This window comes from Oryzias latipes, chromosome 5 (assembly GCF_053564925.1).
Source record: "Oryzias latipes strain Hd-rR chromosome 5, Olatipes_Hd-rR_3.1".
NCBI lineage: Eukaryota > Metazoa > Chordata > Actinopteri > Beloniformes > Adrianichthyidae > Oryzias > Oryzias latipes.
The window spans coordinates 2,520,795-2,537,230 of NC_136241.1; the positions used below are offsets into that span (position 1 = coordinate 2,520,795).

Here is a 16,436-nt window from a genome sequence, read left to right on the forward strand (position 1 = left end):
CTCCCCCACCACGTTAAGGTGGCGGTTCACGGGGGAGCTGGCTGATGGGTCTTTTTGTGAGAGCATATTGGATGCTGAGTCGTCTTGCCCCCCATCATGTGCGGTCCTTCAGGGTTCAGTTCTAGGACCACTGCTGTTCTCCCTCCACTTGTTGTCTTTAGGTTCTATCCTTCGGAGACACAACGTTGCCTTCCACTGCTATGCTGATGATTGCCAGGTCTACTTACCTTTGAAAAAGAATGATGGCTTCTTAGCTAAAGCACTCTTGGATTGCCTACAGGGCATAAAAGTACAGTTGGCCCTGAATTTCTTATATTTCAATGAAAACAAAACAGAGGGCATAATGTTTGGACCTGGTGGCCCTTGTGAGTCCACTTTGCTTTTTAAGATTGACAGTGATTTTAAATTGGAGGGCCAGATTGAATCAGTGGTGAAGTCCTGTTTCTTCCACTTAAGATGATTGGGAAAGGTGAAATTGTTTCTTTCCAGGCAGCACTTAGAAACCTTGATACATGCATTCATCACATCCCATCTGGATGATTGCGATGGACTTTAATTTGGAATGAGTCCGTCCTTGCTATCTCGTCTGCATCTGCTTCAGAATGCTGCTGCTCGACTTTTAACTGGGACTCGTAAGAGAGAGTGCATCACCCCAGTCCTTGCATCACTCCACTGGCTGCCTGTGTTTTATAGAGTTCATTTTAAAATTCTCTTGCATGTTTTTAAGTGTTTACACGGTCTTGTGATGCGTCCGGGACCACCACTGGACGAGGTTGTGGTGCATCCGGGACCACCACTGGACGAGGTTGTGGTGCATCCGGGACCACCACTGGACGAGGTTGTGGTGCATCCGGGACCACCACTGGACGTGGCTGTGGGGGACGGCGGGAACGACGTCGACGTCGACCCCCCCTCATGGCGAGACGGCTCCCAGCATAATCTGGACGGCTCCCACTCCAGGGAGATGATGAAAACTGGGCCTGATCAAAAATCCAAAATGTTCTAGTCCTTTCAGCTTCCTGGCAGTAAGCCTCTAGGAGCATCATGTCCCGCTCCGCTGGGTCCAGAAAAAATGGCTGGTTCATTCTGTCATGTGTAGAGGAGGCTCGAGAGCCGGTTGGACCCAGACGCAGAAGCGGAGGCACGAGGATCAGGGACTAGTGGTTTTAATACAAGGAAACAAACAAAAAGCGCTGCAGAGCAGGTTCACAAAACAAAAACAAAAACTTACTTGGGGAGGCATGAAACGTGGACGAGGCAAGAGACAGGACCATGGACTAGACAGGACATGAACACCATAACAGAGGTAATGAACCAGCACAGGAGGAAGGCAAAGACAAGACTTAAATACAGACAGGGCAGACAAGACACAGGTGGACACGATCAGGGCTGATGGGGACCAAAGGAAGTAAAACTCAAGAAACAAGACAAGACAGGACCTTTCAAAATAAAACAGGAAACAGAAAACAAGACAGAACAAGAACTAAGATGAAAAACAAGACAACAAACTCAAAACCATGACACTCTAAGTATTGTAGACTACAATTCTACTGTTATTTTATTGTATGTTATCATTTTCTTCATTTTTTATTTATTTCTGTTTTATTTATGTGAATATGTGTGTCATCTTTTGAAGTTCTAATAAAAAAAAGAAAAAGAAACTAGAGGAGCTGCATTTCCAGAAGAAAATGCAGGGTTGAATGCTGTACTGCTAAATGAAAGCTGAATTTGCTGAAGAAATGGTTGAACTATTGAAAGTTTGAAGAACACAAAATGACTGCCAAACGGTCGTCATCCCATGATGCTGTAGTCTAAAGCCTTGTGATCATTTTAACATTTGAATGGTGTCCCTAGCTAAAAGTATGTTGAAGTTATAATGGTTGAAAGAAGCTGAAGTTTTCAAGGATTCTCCATGTATTTCAATGAAGGTGAAGTCCTGGAATATTTTGAAAAGTTCAAGGGTTTGAAGGACCAAAATTCATGGCTGGAATAAGCTGAAACAGCAGAACATTTTAATACTAGAATGGTTTAAAATAGGTGAAAATTGGTGAGAATTTGTAGAAGGAGTTTAAAGCCGAAAAACGGTGGAAGATGCTATGATAAATAAATAAATAAAGAGAAACATGGAAACAAAAGGTTGAATGCTTTACAGCATTTCAATAACCCAAAAAGAAAGAAATGGAATATACTGTGGTCCGTTAGGGGGCGAAACGGGTTCGACATTTTTCTAAAGGAAGACACGAGTGACGCTCCTGCGTCACTTCCGCTCTACTTAAAAAAATGGCGTCCTCTTTGCCTCAGAGTGGTACGAAGGAAGCGAAAACGGACAAAAATCCCACAAAAGCTAAATATGACGGTGGGTTTCTTTGTCAAGCAGCTGGTTACCGTTATATTACTTAAACTGCTGATTTTTGTGGACTCGGAACTGATCTTTCCACGTTAAACAAGCCACATGTCCGGTGAAAACGTGTTTTGATCTACTGCTGCCTGCGGCTGCGTCATTTATTCAGCGATCTGTGTTAACTTTATTTAAGTTTGTTTGTTCGGTGACTTAATCTGCATATACTGCAACACTTTTCCTAAATGTACTTGTTAAAAACAAAGCTTTAAATATCGTATTTTTGTTCTACCCTGCCCTCTATCGGACAAAATTATCATGAAGGATGTAACGATTATCGATGTCAATTAATCTATTTATCCAACCAGATCGATGTCTGAAGCAAGTTGTTTATTAAATCGACCTTTACCATTTTGAAATAGTTTTTAAATGAAATAAATTGATGGTAGTTAATTTCGGAAATAGCATTTAGATTGAGACATGGTAGGTTTATTTCACTATAAGATAAAAACCACCAAGTGCATCACAGTGAACAACACACATGTGATGTCATCAAAAACTGATCAGTCCATCATTCCAGTCCAATGTGTTGAAACACTTAGTCATGTGACCATCCAGTGTCTAGAATGTTCCCTTTGGATGAGGAAAAACAACAGTGGTGAACTTTAGGAAACTTACTAGAATGTGAATGGATTTGACATTCATTCTAGTTTACTTGTTTGTTTGGACACAGATTTCATTTATACTTGAATATCTTGAAGAAATTCAAAAATCTGGAAAAACTTCACCTGCATTGTTCAGTAGCAGGAATTTCTCTCTGAGTCACACTGCTTGAAGTTCTGGTTTAAGATGTCCTGGATCCATTTTAGGTTCGTTCATAATGAACCAATATCGACTTTTCTACATCTACCGGTACATCTATTACTAAAAACAGAACGTTGTTAGTACAATTCCTATCAATGAGAGTACTCTCCTCAAGGGAAATAAGGCATTCTGTTTCATTCATTTCAAGTGGGAGGTAATGATGGCACACAAGTGGTCTCCAACCCTGTTCTTTGGATCAGGTGTGTTCAGTCAATCAGAAACTGGGCTAACTCCATTCAGGTAATCAGCAGCTACTGAGGCAGAGTTAGCTGCAATTCAAGCAGGGCAGCGGCTCACAAGGAGCAGATGGAAACGCCTCTTTGTACACCATGTGACTTGATAACCATCACTTTATCTCTCTGTGGGGAACATCCATTTGGTTTTCAACCTTTCAAGTCTGTAGTTACCATCAACTTAATCATCCATTTCAAAGTTTTTATATTTATAACAAATCAATCAGGCAAGAAAAACATTTTCTTTTTGTGTAAAATGTCAGGATTGTTCCACACACTCAAACTGTGGGGAGAAAGTTGTGAAGAGTTCAATATAACATATTATTGATGAAAAATGTGGCTCATTTGAGAGAAAGTTTTCTGAACATCTCAACAGAACATGTGGGTCTCGCAGGAGTTGGATCCAAACTGTACGGCTGGATTTACTCCAAAATTTCTCGCCATTTTGTTCGGTTGGGGTTGTGGTATTAAGGTAGTGGGTGGGCGTGTAAACAGATGGGTGGGGGTGGGGTTCTTTCATGCCAACCATTCAACTCAGAGGTGAATTTCTAATGAACTCCTGCCGCTCTGCAGAAACGACACTAGAAAAACAACCCAGGTTTTTGGATTTGGGTTAAAAACGCTGTCATCCTAATTAAAAGACCACTGGGAACAAAAGATGGTCGAAGTGGAACTTCAAGGAATCTTTTTAACCCAGTTAATTTTATACATCTTTCATCAGAGTTCGTCGGATTCCATGAAACACTTTAAGTTTGAGGTATTGTGGCGTTTTGGTCGTCCTCGCTGTCGGGAGGAAAAGTCTTTGAGCCTTGACTGACCTGTGCATCCTGCAGGGGCAGAAGCTGAACTCATGACTGTTCCTGACGGATGGAAAGAACCGGCCTTTTCCAGAGAGGATAACCCCCGCGGCCTGCTGGAGGAAAGCAGCTTCGCAACTCTCTTCCCTAAATACAGAGAGGCGTACTTGAAGGAGTGCTGGCCGCTGGTGGAAAAGGCTCTTGGAGATTCTGTACGTAAAAACTCAGAAGAGAAGGAATCGAATCAGCTCGATAGATTGATGATCAATATTCTGGACTGCTTTCTCTGCTGAAATACTTTTCTGCCTGCTTAATTTGGCTTGGGATTTGATGCAATCAAACAAATATGTTATTTTCTGTATTAAAAAAACAAATTTGTTTTTCTTATATACTGTTTTTGAGATTTAAACTGAATGTAACACTTTCAGAGGGAAAATCATTGTTGCATTAAAAACAACAGATTTTTTTCCAGTCCTAAAAAATACAGCAAAAAAGTTGAAAGAAAAATGTATCCATAGGTTTGATGAATAGATTTTATATGTTCTAGAACAGGGGCGTCAAACTCATATTCACCGAGGGCCACATCAGCATAGCGGTTGTCCTCAAAGGGCCAGATATAATTTATACATGTAACTAAATGTAATGAAAAATAAATGCAACTACTCCTTAATGTTAAATAACTCATTTATTTAATTACCATAACTTTTTAAAGTGACAATTACAGTTGCATAGTAAAGATATGTTTGCTTGTTACTCTATCATAAATCCTTTTACATTTGATTCTGTCAGGTTAGGTTATATGGACAGTGTTTAAGTCCTAATGTATAGTCGCCCAATCTGATATTTCAAGTCTGATTCCCTCTAGATATGAATAAACACACACCAATTTTTATTTTTTATTTTAAGAAATTATAAACATTTATGCTCTTGCGGGCTGCGGCCCGCAAGAGCATAAATGTTTATAATTTTTTTAAATTTTTTATTAAAAACATAAATGTTTTTAATTTTATGCGTAAAATGACATGGAGGGCCACATTTGGCCCCCGGGCCTTGAGTTTGACACATGTGTTCTAGATGGTTTTTGGTTTTTGGATAAACTGGATTTTTTGAACCAGTCCTAAAATTGTTGCCTTGGTTTGGTGTAGTGATGCTCATTTTGTCTCTCAGCACATCAAAGCCTCTCTGGACCTGATCGAAGGCAGCATGACGGTGTGCACCACTAAGAAAACCTTTGACCCCTACGCCATCGTCAGAGCGAGGGACCTCATCAAGCTCCTGGCAAGAAGCGTCCCGTTTGAGCAGGTAAAGACTTAAGAGTCCTCTCTCATTAAAGCTGATTTTGTTAACCAACTGTTCAAAAATTAGATTTAACCAATTGTTTTGAAAAAGTAGCTTTTACACTGGTGGACAAAATAGTTGGTCCCCCTCAGTTAAAGAATTAAAGTCCACAATGCTCACTGAAATGACTTGAAACGTTCAAAAGTAACAAATTAAAATGTATTAAAAATCAAATAATCAAAATCAGCCATTACTTTTGAGTTGTTAAGTAATAGAATCATTTAAAAAATTTAATACATCAATACATCTTTAAAACCTGTCCAAACATTATACAAACAAACTGTTAAAACCTTGGATAAAAAACCCAACATATTTCACCATTGTCCAATATTACAAAAACATGGTTTACTGCATTGGGACAACATGGTCAAATTTTCAAATCTCTGTCTCATGTACAAAATCCTTCATGGCTTCTCATCCCCTCCTCTTCACCAGTTTATTAACATCCGGACAGCAGATCACAGCAGAACTCGGAGTGCAGTCAGAGGAGACTGTATCATTCCCTTCAGAAAAAGCACTTTTGGTCAGACCGCTTTTTCTGTTAGAGCTGCTACTGAGTGGAACTTCACACCTGTTAGTATCAGAAATCAAAACACATATCATTTATTCAAGACACAATTAAAGAAATGGCTCATTGACAATCAGAGCTGTCAACACTGAGTACATTTCCTATCACTGATCCTCATTACTGTCATGTCTTTTATGTGCACGTATGTTCTTACATTTTTCTGTTTTTGGATTGTTTTATCATTAATTTGATTTTAGGTTAACTGCTTATTTTATTGAATGCATTGTTTAATATATATATGTAATGTTATGTAAATATGTAATTTTACTTTGATCTTTTAGGGTGATTTTTAACATCTTCCCAGGGACTGCAGATGAAAAATAGCCCTTTGGCTAACTCTGGCATATTGACAGAAATGTTTATTAATATGCGCTGTCCCCCCTATTCAAATAAATGACTGACAAAAAACAAACTAATGAAATAGGGCTGGACATAGATGATGGTACCCATAACTTAATATTTTGTTGAACAACCTTTTGAGACAATCACTGCAATGAAACAGTTTCTGTATTTGTCAATGAGCCTTCTGCACCTGTCCACAGGTATTCTGGCCCCCTCCTCATGAGCAAACTGCTCCAGTTGTCTCAGGTTTGATGGGTGTCTTCTCCAAACGGCATGTTTCAGTTCCTTCCACTGATGTTCAATGGGATTCAGATCTGGGCTCATAGAAGGCCACTTCAGAATAGTCCAACGCTTTTCTCTGAGCCATTCTTGGGGTTTTTGGCTGTGTGTTTTGGATCCTTGTCCTGTTGGAAGACCCATGACCTGAGACTGAGACCAAGCTTTCTGACACTAGGCAGCACATTTCTACCCAGAATGCCTTGATAATCGGGAGATTTCATTTGACCTTGAACAACTTCAAGACACCCTGTGCCAGATGCAGCAAAGCAGCCCCAAAACAGAACTGAGCCTCTTCCATGTTTCACAGTAGGGACAGTGGTCTTTTGGTTGGATGCTTCAGTTTTGAGTCTACCAACATAGAGCTGATGTTCCTTACCCAAAAGCTCCGGTTTGGTCTCATCTGTCCAAAGGACATTTTCCCAGAAGCTTTGTGGCTTGTCAACATGCATTTTTGCTAATTCCAGTCTGGCTTTTTGATGATTTCCTTTCAACAGTGGTGTCCTCCTTGGTCGTCTCCCATGAAGTCCACTCTGGCTCAAACAACCATGAATGGTGCGATCTGACACTGATGTACCTTGATCTAGGAGTTCACCTTTAATGTCTTTGGAGGCTGTTCTGGGCTCTTTGGATACATCATAGTAGTAGGTTTAGGGGCTGTCATCTGGACTTTGTTTTTAAAGTTAGAAGACGTTTCAACGTTTCTTATCCAAAAGGGTTTTAAATAAACCTCCAAAGATTTCTGCTGCGTGTAAAAATGTATAAAAATGTTCTGGTTCAATTGTTTTGTCAACTTTTGTTTCATAGAACTCTAAAGTGTTGCTGATGTTTAACTCCAATTCTTTCCTCAGGGAGAAATGAATTTGCCTAAAATACTTGGGCTTAATAAATTCCAGTTTTAACTCGACTGGAGATTAAGACATTTAAGTTGAGCTGAATGTCCTGCCAGTATTGCGAACTATCACAGCAGGAGTTAGCAGAATTGTTCCTCGTCACAGTGTGGACGCTTGGCTATCCTTCGTGATGCTGACTGTATTCTGGTCTCCCAATGATCTTGTCCTTCTGATGTCTACAGGCTGTGCGGATCTTGCAAGATGACATGGCGTGTGACATCATCAAAATCGGCACCATGGTGCGGAACAGAGAACGCTTTGTAAAGCGAAGACAGCGGCTGATCGGCCCCAAAGGTTCCACCTTAAAAGTGAGTCTATTACTCCGCTGCAGAGTTGAAGCTAAAAAAGGGACAACTGGAGATGGTTTCTGTTAACCGTCTGCAAAGCCAGCGTGTGTGTACAGTGGGGCAAATAAGTATTTAGTCAGCCACCAATTGTGCAAATTCTCCCACTTAAAAAGATGAGAGGCCTGTAATTTTCATCATAGGTATACTTCAACTATGTCTAATTTTTAAAGAATTTATTTGTAAAGTATGGTGGAAAATAAGTATTTGGTCAATAACAAAAGTTCAGCTCAGTACTTTGTTATAAACCCTTTTGTGGTAATGACAGCAGTCAAACCTTTTCTGTAAGTTTTCACAAGCTTTTCACAAACTGTTGCTGTTTTTTTGGTCCATTCCTCCATGCAGATCTCCTCTAGAGCAGTGATGTTTTGGGGTTGTTGCTGGGCAACATGGATTTTAAACTCCCTCCAAAGATTTTCTATGGGGTTGAGACCTGCAGACTGGATAAGCCAATCCAGGACCTTGAAATGCTTCCTACGAAGCCACTCCTTCTTTATCCCGGGCAATGTGTTTGGGATGGTTGTCATGATGAAAGACCCAGCCATGTTTCATCTTCAATGTCCTTGCTGATGGAAGGAGGTTTTCACTCTAAATCTGACAAGACATGGCCCCATCTATTCTTTCCTTTACACGGATCAGTCGTCCGGGTCCCTTTGCTGAAAAAAAGCCCCAAAGCATGATGTTTCCACATCTGTACTTTACAGTTGGTATGGTGTTCTTTCCTCCTTATGGGTCTGGCCTTGTTGGGGCAAGGAGACTTCTGTGAACCGATGACCCAGAGAGCGATACCGTCTGGAGCTTGCTTCTGGTGGGGTCACCCTTGGCGGGCTGGTCACTTGGTGACGTTCCAGACAAACATAGACCCGCAGCTTGTTGGAACACTGCAAGGTGGCCCCCACTATCAAAAGTGTCCTGCGGAGGGCCAACAACACAGCCAGGGGAAACTTCCTTGTTACAAAACCGACCAGAAAATGAAGCCGGACTGCCCAATATGGTAACAGACCCCAGCTTGCCCCTGAGCAAAGAGTACTGCTTGATCTTCGTCAAACAACCCGTATTGCTACCTGGAAAGATGCAAGATGCATTAACAGAGGTGGTAAACTGGTCCTAGGATTGGGGCTTTCAATTTTTAGTGGATAAAACAAAATGCATGGATTTTACTAGGAAACATTGAGGATTGGACACACGGCTTTAAATAATACATTACATCAACTGGGGAAACATCCTACTGGCCTGTGTGATTGTGGGAAAAGGGAAGAAGCACATTCTAAATCACTGAATTGAATGGGGAAGAAAGACATCAGCTGGAGGATAGAGTACAGTTGCCAGAGGGAGAGCGACTGAGTTTGAGGAGGCTTTTGGGAGGGGAGCAGAATTTCAACAGAGTTGTTAGTGGTTTTCTGAAGTGAACCAGATAGACTGTTGAGAATATAGTTTTTTTTCTTTTTTAATTTACTAAACTAGTTAGGTAGTTCCCCAGTCCGACTCACACTTTTACACACTAGGTGTTGGTATTGCACCTTGACTTTGGTGCCTCCCGCTATGTAAACTACAAGAAGAAACGGGAGCCATTATTACAGGTAACCAGTGGAGGACAGAGGATCCTCTTACAGAAGAAGTTACAGGTCTGTGAGAGACAGAAAGCCTGCTTGTTTGTAGGTGACCAAAAACTTATATTCCACCATCATTTACAAAGAACTTTTTTTAAAATCCGACAATGTGATTTTCTGGATTTTTTTTTTTTCATTTTGTCTCTCAAAGTTGAGGTTTACTATGATGAAAACCACTGGCCTCTCTCATCTTTGTAATTGGAAGAACAAGGATGAGATGTTTGTTTTGATTGTTTGAAATAAACCCATTTCAGTTCCAAAGATGGGAAGTACGAGAGTTGCCCCTTGGACGTGAAAGATCATTTTCTGTCTCCATCTCTGTCCAGGCATTGGAGCTGCTGACCAACTGCTACGTGATGGTGCAAGGCAACACGGTGTCCGCGCTAGGACCCTACAACGGCCTGAAGGAGGTAAGACCACGGACGAATGGTAAACTGTCAATGAGGAACTTGTGCAGAAACAACGAAATTGTGTTCAACTTAAAACAAAAATATGATTACAACATTTAGTTTCATGTTTAACATGTCTGTTTTGAATGCGATTTCCCGCGTTAACTCTCTGTTTTAAATACGACACAGGGTCACAGACGTATTCGAGAACTGAAACATTGTTTCAACTTTATTAGCATGTGCTTTCAGGCTAATTTATTAAACTAAAAAAGAATTAAACTTTTTAGAATGTTAATGATCACATGGAATTTGTTTTAGTACAATTGCTGTTAAAAAAAACAACCAAAAAAACAGATTATGACAGTGATATCCTTTGCCAGAGCGGGGCAGGCACACTCACTCCAGCCCCTGAACCTGTCCAGGTGTACCGACCCCCCCCCCCCCCCCCCACCCCCCAACAGTAGCCGGGACGGGCTCCAGCATTACAGTGATCCCGAAGGGAAGATGGTGGATTATGAACATGTGGGAAAAATAACCAAATTAAAGAAAGCTAACTCAGAGCTAAAGTGGACTAGCTGGTAGCTGACCGTAGGGATATTTAAAAAAAAGAAAAGAAAATTGTTTTATTTTTAACCTGGTGACATTCATTTATTCATCTAATTTGATCTTATTTTACATCTAATGAGTGGAGTGACACGTCTGCTGCTGCTTTCTGGGCTTTTTTTCACCACCTCTGGGTCTGAAACTTTCTGCTGGTGCATTTCTTACTAAATGTAGACAGTTTCTGCTGTTGTTTAGTGCAAGAAAAACATTTGCTGGTTCTAATTACTGAATACAGATAAATGGGGATGAAATGTTGACATCTTGTTTGCCAAGTTCTCACTGCGGTTTGGGCCTGAAGCAAACAGTGTTGTCCTCTTCTTTTCAAATCAAACCTTTTCTATGTCATCATCATAGAAAATCATGCAAATGAACGTCACTAAAAATGTTAAATGTTGCCCAAAGAGCTTTTCTACAAACGTTCAGCAAACGGTAAGGTAAGCCTTTCTGTCTCATACATCGTATGTTTGACATGTTTGTCTTTTCTGCTCTGCAGGTTCGAAAGGTGGTGATGGACACGATGAAGAACATCCATCCCATCTATAACATCAAGGTACATTCCAGCTGCTGAAGCTGCACAGGAATCACAGAATGCTTGGAGAGACTGCATTCATGCCCTATGAGGACTTTCTCCATCCTTGTTCTGGATCTCATGACTGAAACAAGCCTCTCTGGGTTTGATGCCTGGAGCTGAGGGCATGAAAAACACTGCTACATTTATGCACCTTGTTTGTCCAACTCTCCTGTTGTTGTTCACACATATATCTACACTTTAGTTCAATGTTGAATTTTTTCATGTGGTTCCAGCAGTTTCTATATGTTGTTCACGTACTTAAACACTTTTAGGTCATTCCCCGCCCATGTTAAGGATAAGTCTTTTCTATTTGGCCTCTGTAGTCACAGCAGATCCAGATTTACTCTGAGTTTTGTTGCTGAAGCTGTGTTCATTAAAGCAGCACAAAAACCAATGAACTGCAACCTGATCACCTGTTATAGTGTTGCAGTTTGGAGAACAGAAACACTTCTTAATGTTACTGCAAGTGCAGTTATGGAGCACCAACACCAGAAGAAGTCCATGAATGTCTTCAGGAGGACCAAACTGACAATACGTGTATTTGGTTTCCCATGCATGCTGTTCTGTCTCGCCGTCAGACACTGATGATCAAACAGGAACTCTCCAGGGACCCAGAGCTGCGAACGCAGAACTGGGAGCGCTTCATGCCAAAGTTCCGCCACAAGAACCTGTCTAAGCGGAAGGAACCTAAGAAGAAGAGCGTGAAGAAAGAGTACACACCCTTCCCTCCTTCACAGCCAGAAAGCAAGGTCAGAAAGGCCTTGATTCATGCTCTCGCATATGTCGAGTTATGCTAACAGCCCAACATAACTCATCAATGCTGGCTTTTGCAGATTGATAAGGAGCTTGCCACTGGAGAGTTTTTCTTACGAGAAAGTGTGAAGAAGAGAAAGAAGATGGAGGAAATAAAAGTGAGGATCTTTTTTTACCTTTTAAACAATGCCAGCAGGTTTTTCATGATCTTCAGCTTCAGTAGAGAAGTGTAACACTGAAAGAAGAGGTTTATAATATTCACACTGGTCTTTTTTTCCCAGGTCAAACAAGCAGAAGTTCTGACTAAAAGGCAAGAAGAGCGAAACAAAGCATTCATTCCTCCCAAGGAGAAGCCTTTGATGAAGAAAAGTGCAAAAGGTAGACACCGGTGCCAGCTACAGATAGATCACTGAGTGAATGTAACATCCCAGCTAACCTCTCTACCTGTTCTGCTTTTGTCTCAGCTTCTACAGAAGCAAAGCTGGACATAGAGGCCATCAAGGACAAAGTCAGAAAAGCCAAAACCAAGAGACTGGGAGCTCTGCCTCTAATTCCAGCTCCAAGCAGCATAAAGAAAACAAAAAACAACAAAGCTAAAAGCAAAGGCTGAGGAGCATCCTGAAGCAGAGCTGGACGGGTTTGGGTTTCACCACAAAGGGTTTCTTCTGATTCAGAGAACTTCCTCTCTGACAATGAGAAAGTGGACAAAAGTGGGAAGAGAGGATCTGTTTGTTCTCCTGTTCTCTCGCCAGAGTCTTTGTGAAGATTTTTATGAATATTTATGCAGTTTGACTGTATTGACTCAGAAACAAATGTAAAAAACCAATTTATTACTGTGTTTATCTCACTTTTAGATTGTCTTGTGAACATGAATGAAAGATTTTGGGCTTGTCTTGTCTTTTGACCATCTGTTGTTGTTAGGAATCGGCTTCTGTTATTACCTGACAGTTACAGTAATTGTTTAATTACACCTCAAAATGTTATTTCAACAGTACGAAATAAAACATTTCTCCAAAACGTAAATTCTAAGGAACATGACATTTTTTGAAGATCGTTTCAAATAGATTTTCTGGTGACACTTAATATTAAGATTCCTTAACAAGCTTTAACGTATTAACAAGCATAATAGAATTTTAGGGCCTTAGTAAGACATTTATTAGTACAATAAGTCTAATAAGGTTTATGAAATTACTTAGTTAACACATTTACAAGCATTATTATTAGGATGTTTTTAAGATGCTAATTATACATTTATTGGCATTATAGGTGCCTAACAAATTTGTCAGTGTTAATAAGCTTAATAACATTTATTAACAACCTTATTCACCTGTAAGGGCAGATAAGGGTCACCTTTGCTCGTTCGCGCCTTACACTTTGGGTTGTTCCTCCAAAGACCCGAGCTGACAGTCAACTATGAGGCCAGAACACTGGAAACATTACTAAATAGGCTAATTTTTCTATTCCTCTACACTTTTTTCTGCTGTGTTGAAAGTCTTCTGACCACCTTGGTCACTTCATGGTTTTTTTGGTAATTGTACTGGGAAAGTACTTAGAGGACCAACTCTTTACATTATTAGTACAATAAGTCTAATGAGGTTTATTAAATTACTTAGTTAACACATCTACAAGCATTATTATTATTAGGATCTTTTTAAGATGCTAACGATACATTTATTGGCATTATAGATGCCTAACAAATGTCTCAGTGTTAATAAGCTTAATAAGATTTATTAACAACTTTTGTTAACAAATTAAGAAGTATTATTAATGTTTGGGTTTTTAGTAAGACATTTATTAGCATTATAGATGTCTCATAAGTGTTAATAAGCTTAAAAGTTTGATTAACTAACTTAACAAATTAATAGGCCTTATTAATGTGTAAGATGCTAGTAAGATATTTATTAGCATTATAGATGTCTTGCAAATACCTGAAAGTGTTAATAAGATTTATTAACATCTAAAGTCAGACCATGGTCTTCAAAATCCATATTACTAAACTGCTTATAAGCTTAACAAATGTATTAATTAACTTTGTTAACAGTTTATTAATTGTTTTGCAGCACCTCATCTAAAGTGAGGAAGGTTTTTACCACAAACAACCACAAAGCATAAAGCTTGTAAAAAGAGCTTTATAACATTAAACAGACTAAGCGTACAAAAATCTTTCTGTAAAATAAATACAATTACAATAAATAATTTCAGACAAATTAAAAAAAAAACACAGGGACCGGTGTTGAATGACTAGCATCATAGCTAATTAGGATAAAGTATTAGCAAACTATCCTGAGTGAAACATTCATTGAAATCCCATCACTAACAGACAGTTCTCTGGATTCAATGCCAACTGCATTCAACCACTGTTGCATTGCTTCCAAGTCCACTGGAAAGTTGCACAAGCCAGTAATTTTTGAAGGCTATGGGCGGGGCTTTTTGTCACCTAGGTGAAAGCTTAGAGAAAGTCTAAGAGGCCATGCAATTGGCTGAAAGCGAGTACGCCTGTTTTGCTGAGGAGTTTGATTGACAGACTCAATTGTGATCTTAGTTGACCTGCCCATATTTGATTCTGTACCGGTCGGACGTTAGCGTGTTAGCTTTAGCATGGCTCCTGTAGGTTTATTCAATGATTTATTTCGCTAGAGGAGACACGCCCCTTGGGAAGCCTATCCAATGGTGGCGGAGCGCGACGCCATCTTTGGGAGTTCGTTGGCGCCAACATGACAATGATTTCCATGGCCTTTAGTATGGAGTCCTGTACTGTTCATAATTAAATAAATAAATATTTAATTAAATAAATAAATATGACCTCATGCAAATACACAATCAACCAATAAATCTCTCATAAATATATAAAAAGATCATGAAATTGTGAAAAACCTGCACAGCGATTTTATATAAGCCATTATATTATTCAATATGTTTCATTTTGCTTTAAAAACCTGTTCATTATTTTAAAACAGTATTTTAAAATATTCATTTTATTCATGTGGAATATTATTATAATTCTACGTCTTTTTTCAGAACCTTGGATTTCAAAATCAATATTTACCAAAGTAGCTTCGTTTTTATTTCATGTTGCTGTTTTTCACAATGACTGATTTATTTCATGAAGAGATTTTTCAGGAGAATGGGTCTGTCTGTCAATCAAACTAGACGAGTCGGAGACACTTTTGTGATTGGCTACTTCTTTACTCAGACATGAGCAGCAGCACCCTGACTACATCGATCGAAGATGCTTCAGCAAACGTGACGGCGCGATGCTCACTCCTCAACACTAGGGGGAGTATGCACCTCAACACATCCACGTTGTTACACGAAATTGGGCAGTTTTGGTTTTAAATTTGAGGATAAAAGTGGCTTTGGGCAAGTGTGCATAATTCAGGCGATTTTGTTGTCAGTTCGGCGGTTTTCATCTTCTCATTAACATCTAGTAGTGGCCTAAGTTAGGATGAGTGGTTGTTGGAGTTCCACAAAACTTCTATGAACTGGAGTTCCATGAACGCAACAGGCCGCGTGTGGGAGGAGCTACCAGCTAATATTTTAGCCTGATAGCCACATGGAGCCATTGCTTGTGCTTATCTCATAAACAATGCATGAATGCACAATGCACAGGGAGTGTTAAAAGATCAGGTTTATTTATTTTGAATAGTTCCACATGATAAAAATGTTTCCATGTTTGAGTTCATATGATCATCCCAGAGAGTCTCTGCTTCAGGTCCTGCAGTCAAACTACGTCTTAAATTGCGTGTAAAGAGCGCCCAGGCAGCGCAAGAGTGTGTGTGTGAGCGCAAGTTAAGGGTCTGTTGCTCAGTTCCCTGGAAAAGTAATAGTAAAAAAAGGTTTCCTCCAAGTGTAGAGACTGGTTCTTTTAACCCGCTCTGGAAGCGTCTGAACGGGGAAAGTGAAACCCAAATCAAACCCCGGATCTCCGCTGCGTTTTCCGACCACAGTCAGAAACGTCATCGCAGGAAAGGTTCAACATTTTCCCCGAGAAGGGAAAATAAAACCAGAGGACCTGGTTATAATCATTGTCTCATTGAAAATAGAAAAATATCATAAGGTTCAGGAGGCCCGAGCAGGCTTGTTCCGTTTTGCGCAGCTGCCTGGTCTGAGTCTGTTGGTCCTGCCAGCTGACAAGGCACGATGTGAGCTCTGAGAGAATGGCGTGAGAATGAGGAGTGTTTCAACGGGGGACTTCTAGACGTGGACGACCGGAGCTCCTCAGTGGTTTGGTTCACACAAACCCTCAAACTACAAAAACAGAGTTGTCCATGTTTGCATCTTCTGCAGCAGACAGATTGTCTCTATTTGATCTCTAATGTCAGCAAAGCCTCGCGGATATCGCTGAAATATGTCATCTCTCTGACTGGAACACCGCTGAGCGGGTATCGAGGAATATGAGTCGATTTCCATGGATGAGCCAATGAGCGTTTAGATCCCGCCCACTTTCACTGATTGACAGATAGAGTCATTCTCCTGAAAAAGCTCTTCATGAAATAAATCAGTCATTGTGAAAAACA

At 40.1% G+C, this 16,436-nt stretch overlaps 1 protein-coding gene across 2 annotated transcripts; it reads left to right on the forward strand.

Moving 5' to 3' along the window:
- The first annotated feature begins 2,204 nt into the window (after window positions 1-2,204).
- Window positions 2,205-12,942, forward strand: krr1 (KRR1 small subunit processome component homolog). 2 transcript variants are annotated; one of them, XM_004086119.5, is made up of 10 exons: window positions 2,205-2,356; window positions 4,269-4,444; window positions 5,400-5,534; window positions 7,832-7,957; window positions 9,930-10,013; window positions 11,089-11,145; window positions 11,745-11,915; window positions 12,000-12,077; window positions 12,201-12,297; window positions 12,384-12,942. In XM_004086119.5, exons 1-10 carry the CDS (start codon window positions 2,281-2,283, stop codon window positions 12,527-12,529), a joined length of 1,146 nt encoding a protein of 381 aa, XP_004086167.1. In that variant the 5' UTR covers window positions 2,205-2,280; the 3' UTR covers window positions 12,530-12,942. The 2 variants fall into 2 exon arrangements, with proteins under 2 accessions (XP_004086167.1, XP_078802929.1); XM_078946803.1 differs by lacking the exon at window positions 2,205-2,356 and adding an exon at window positions 4,157-4,192.
- Window positions 12,943-16,436: the final 3,494 nt, after the last annotated feature.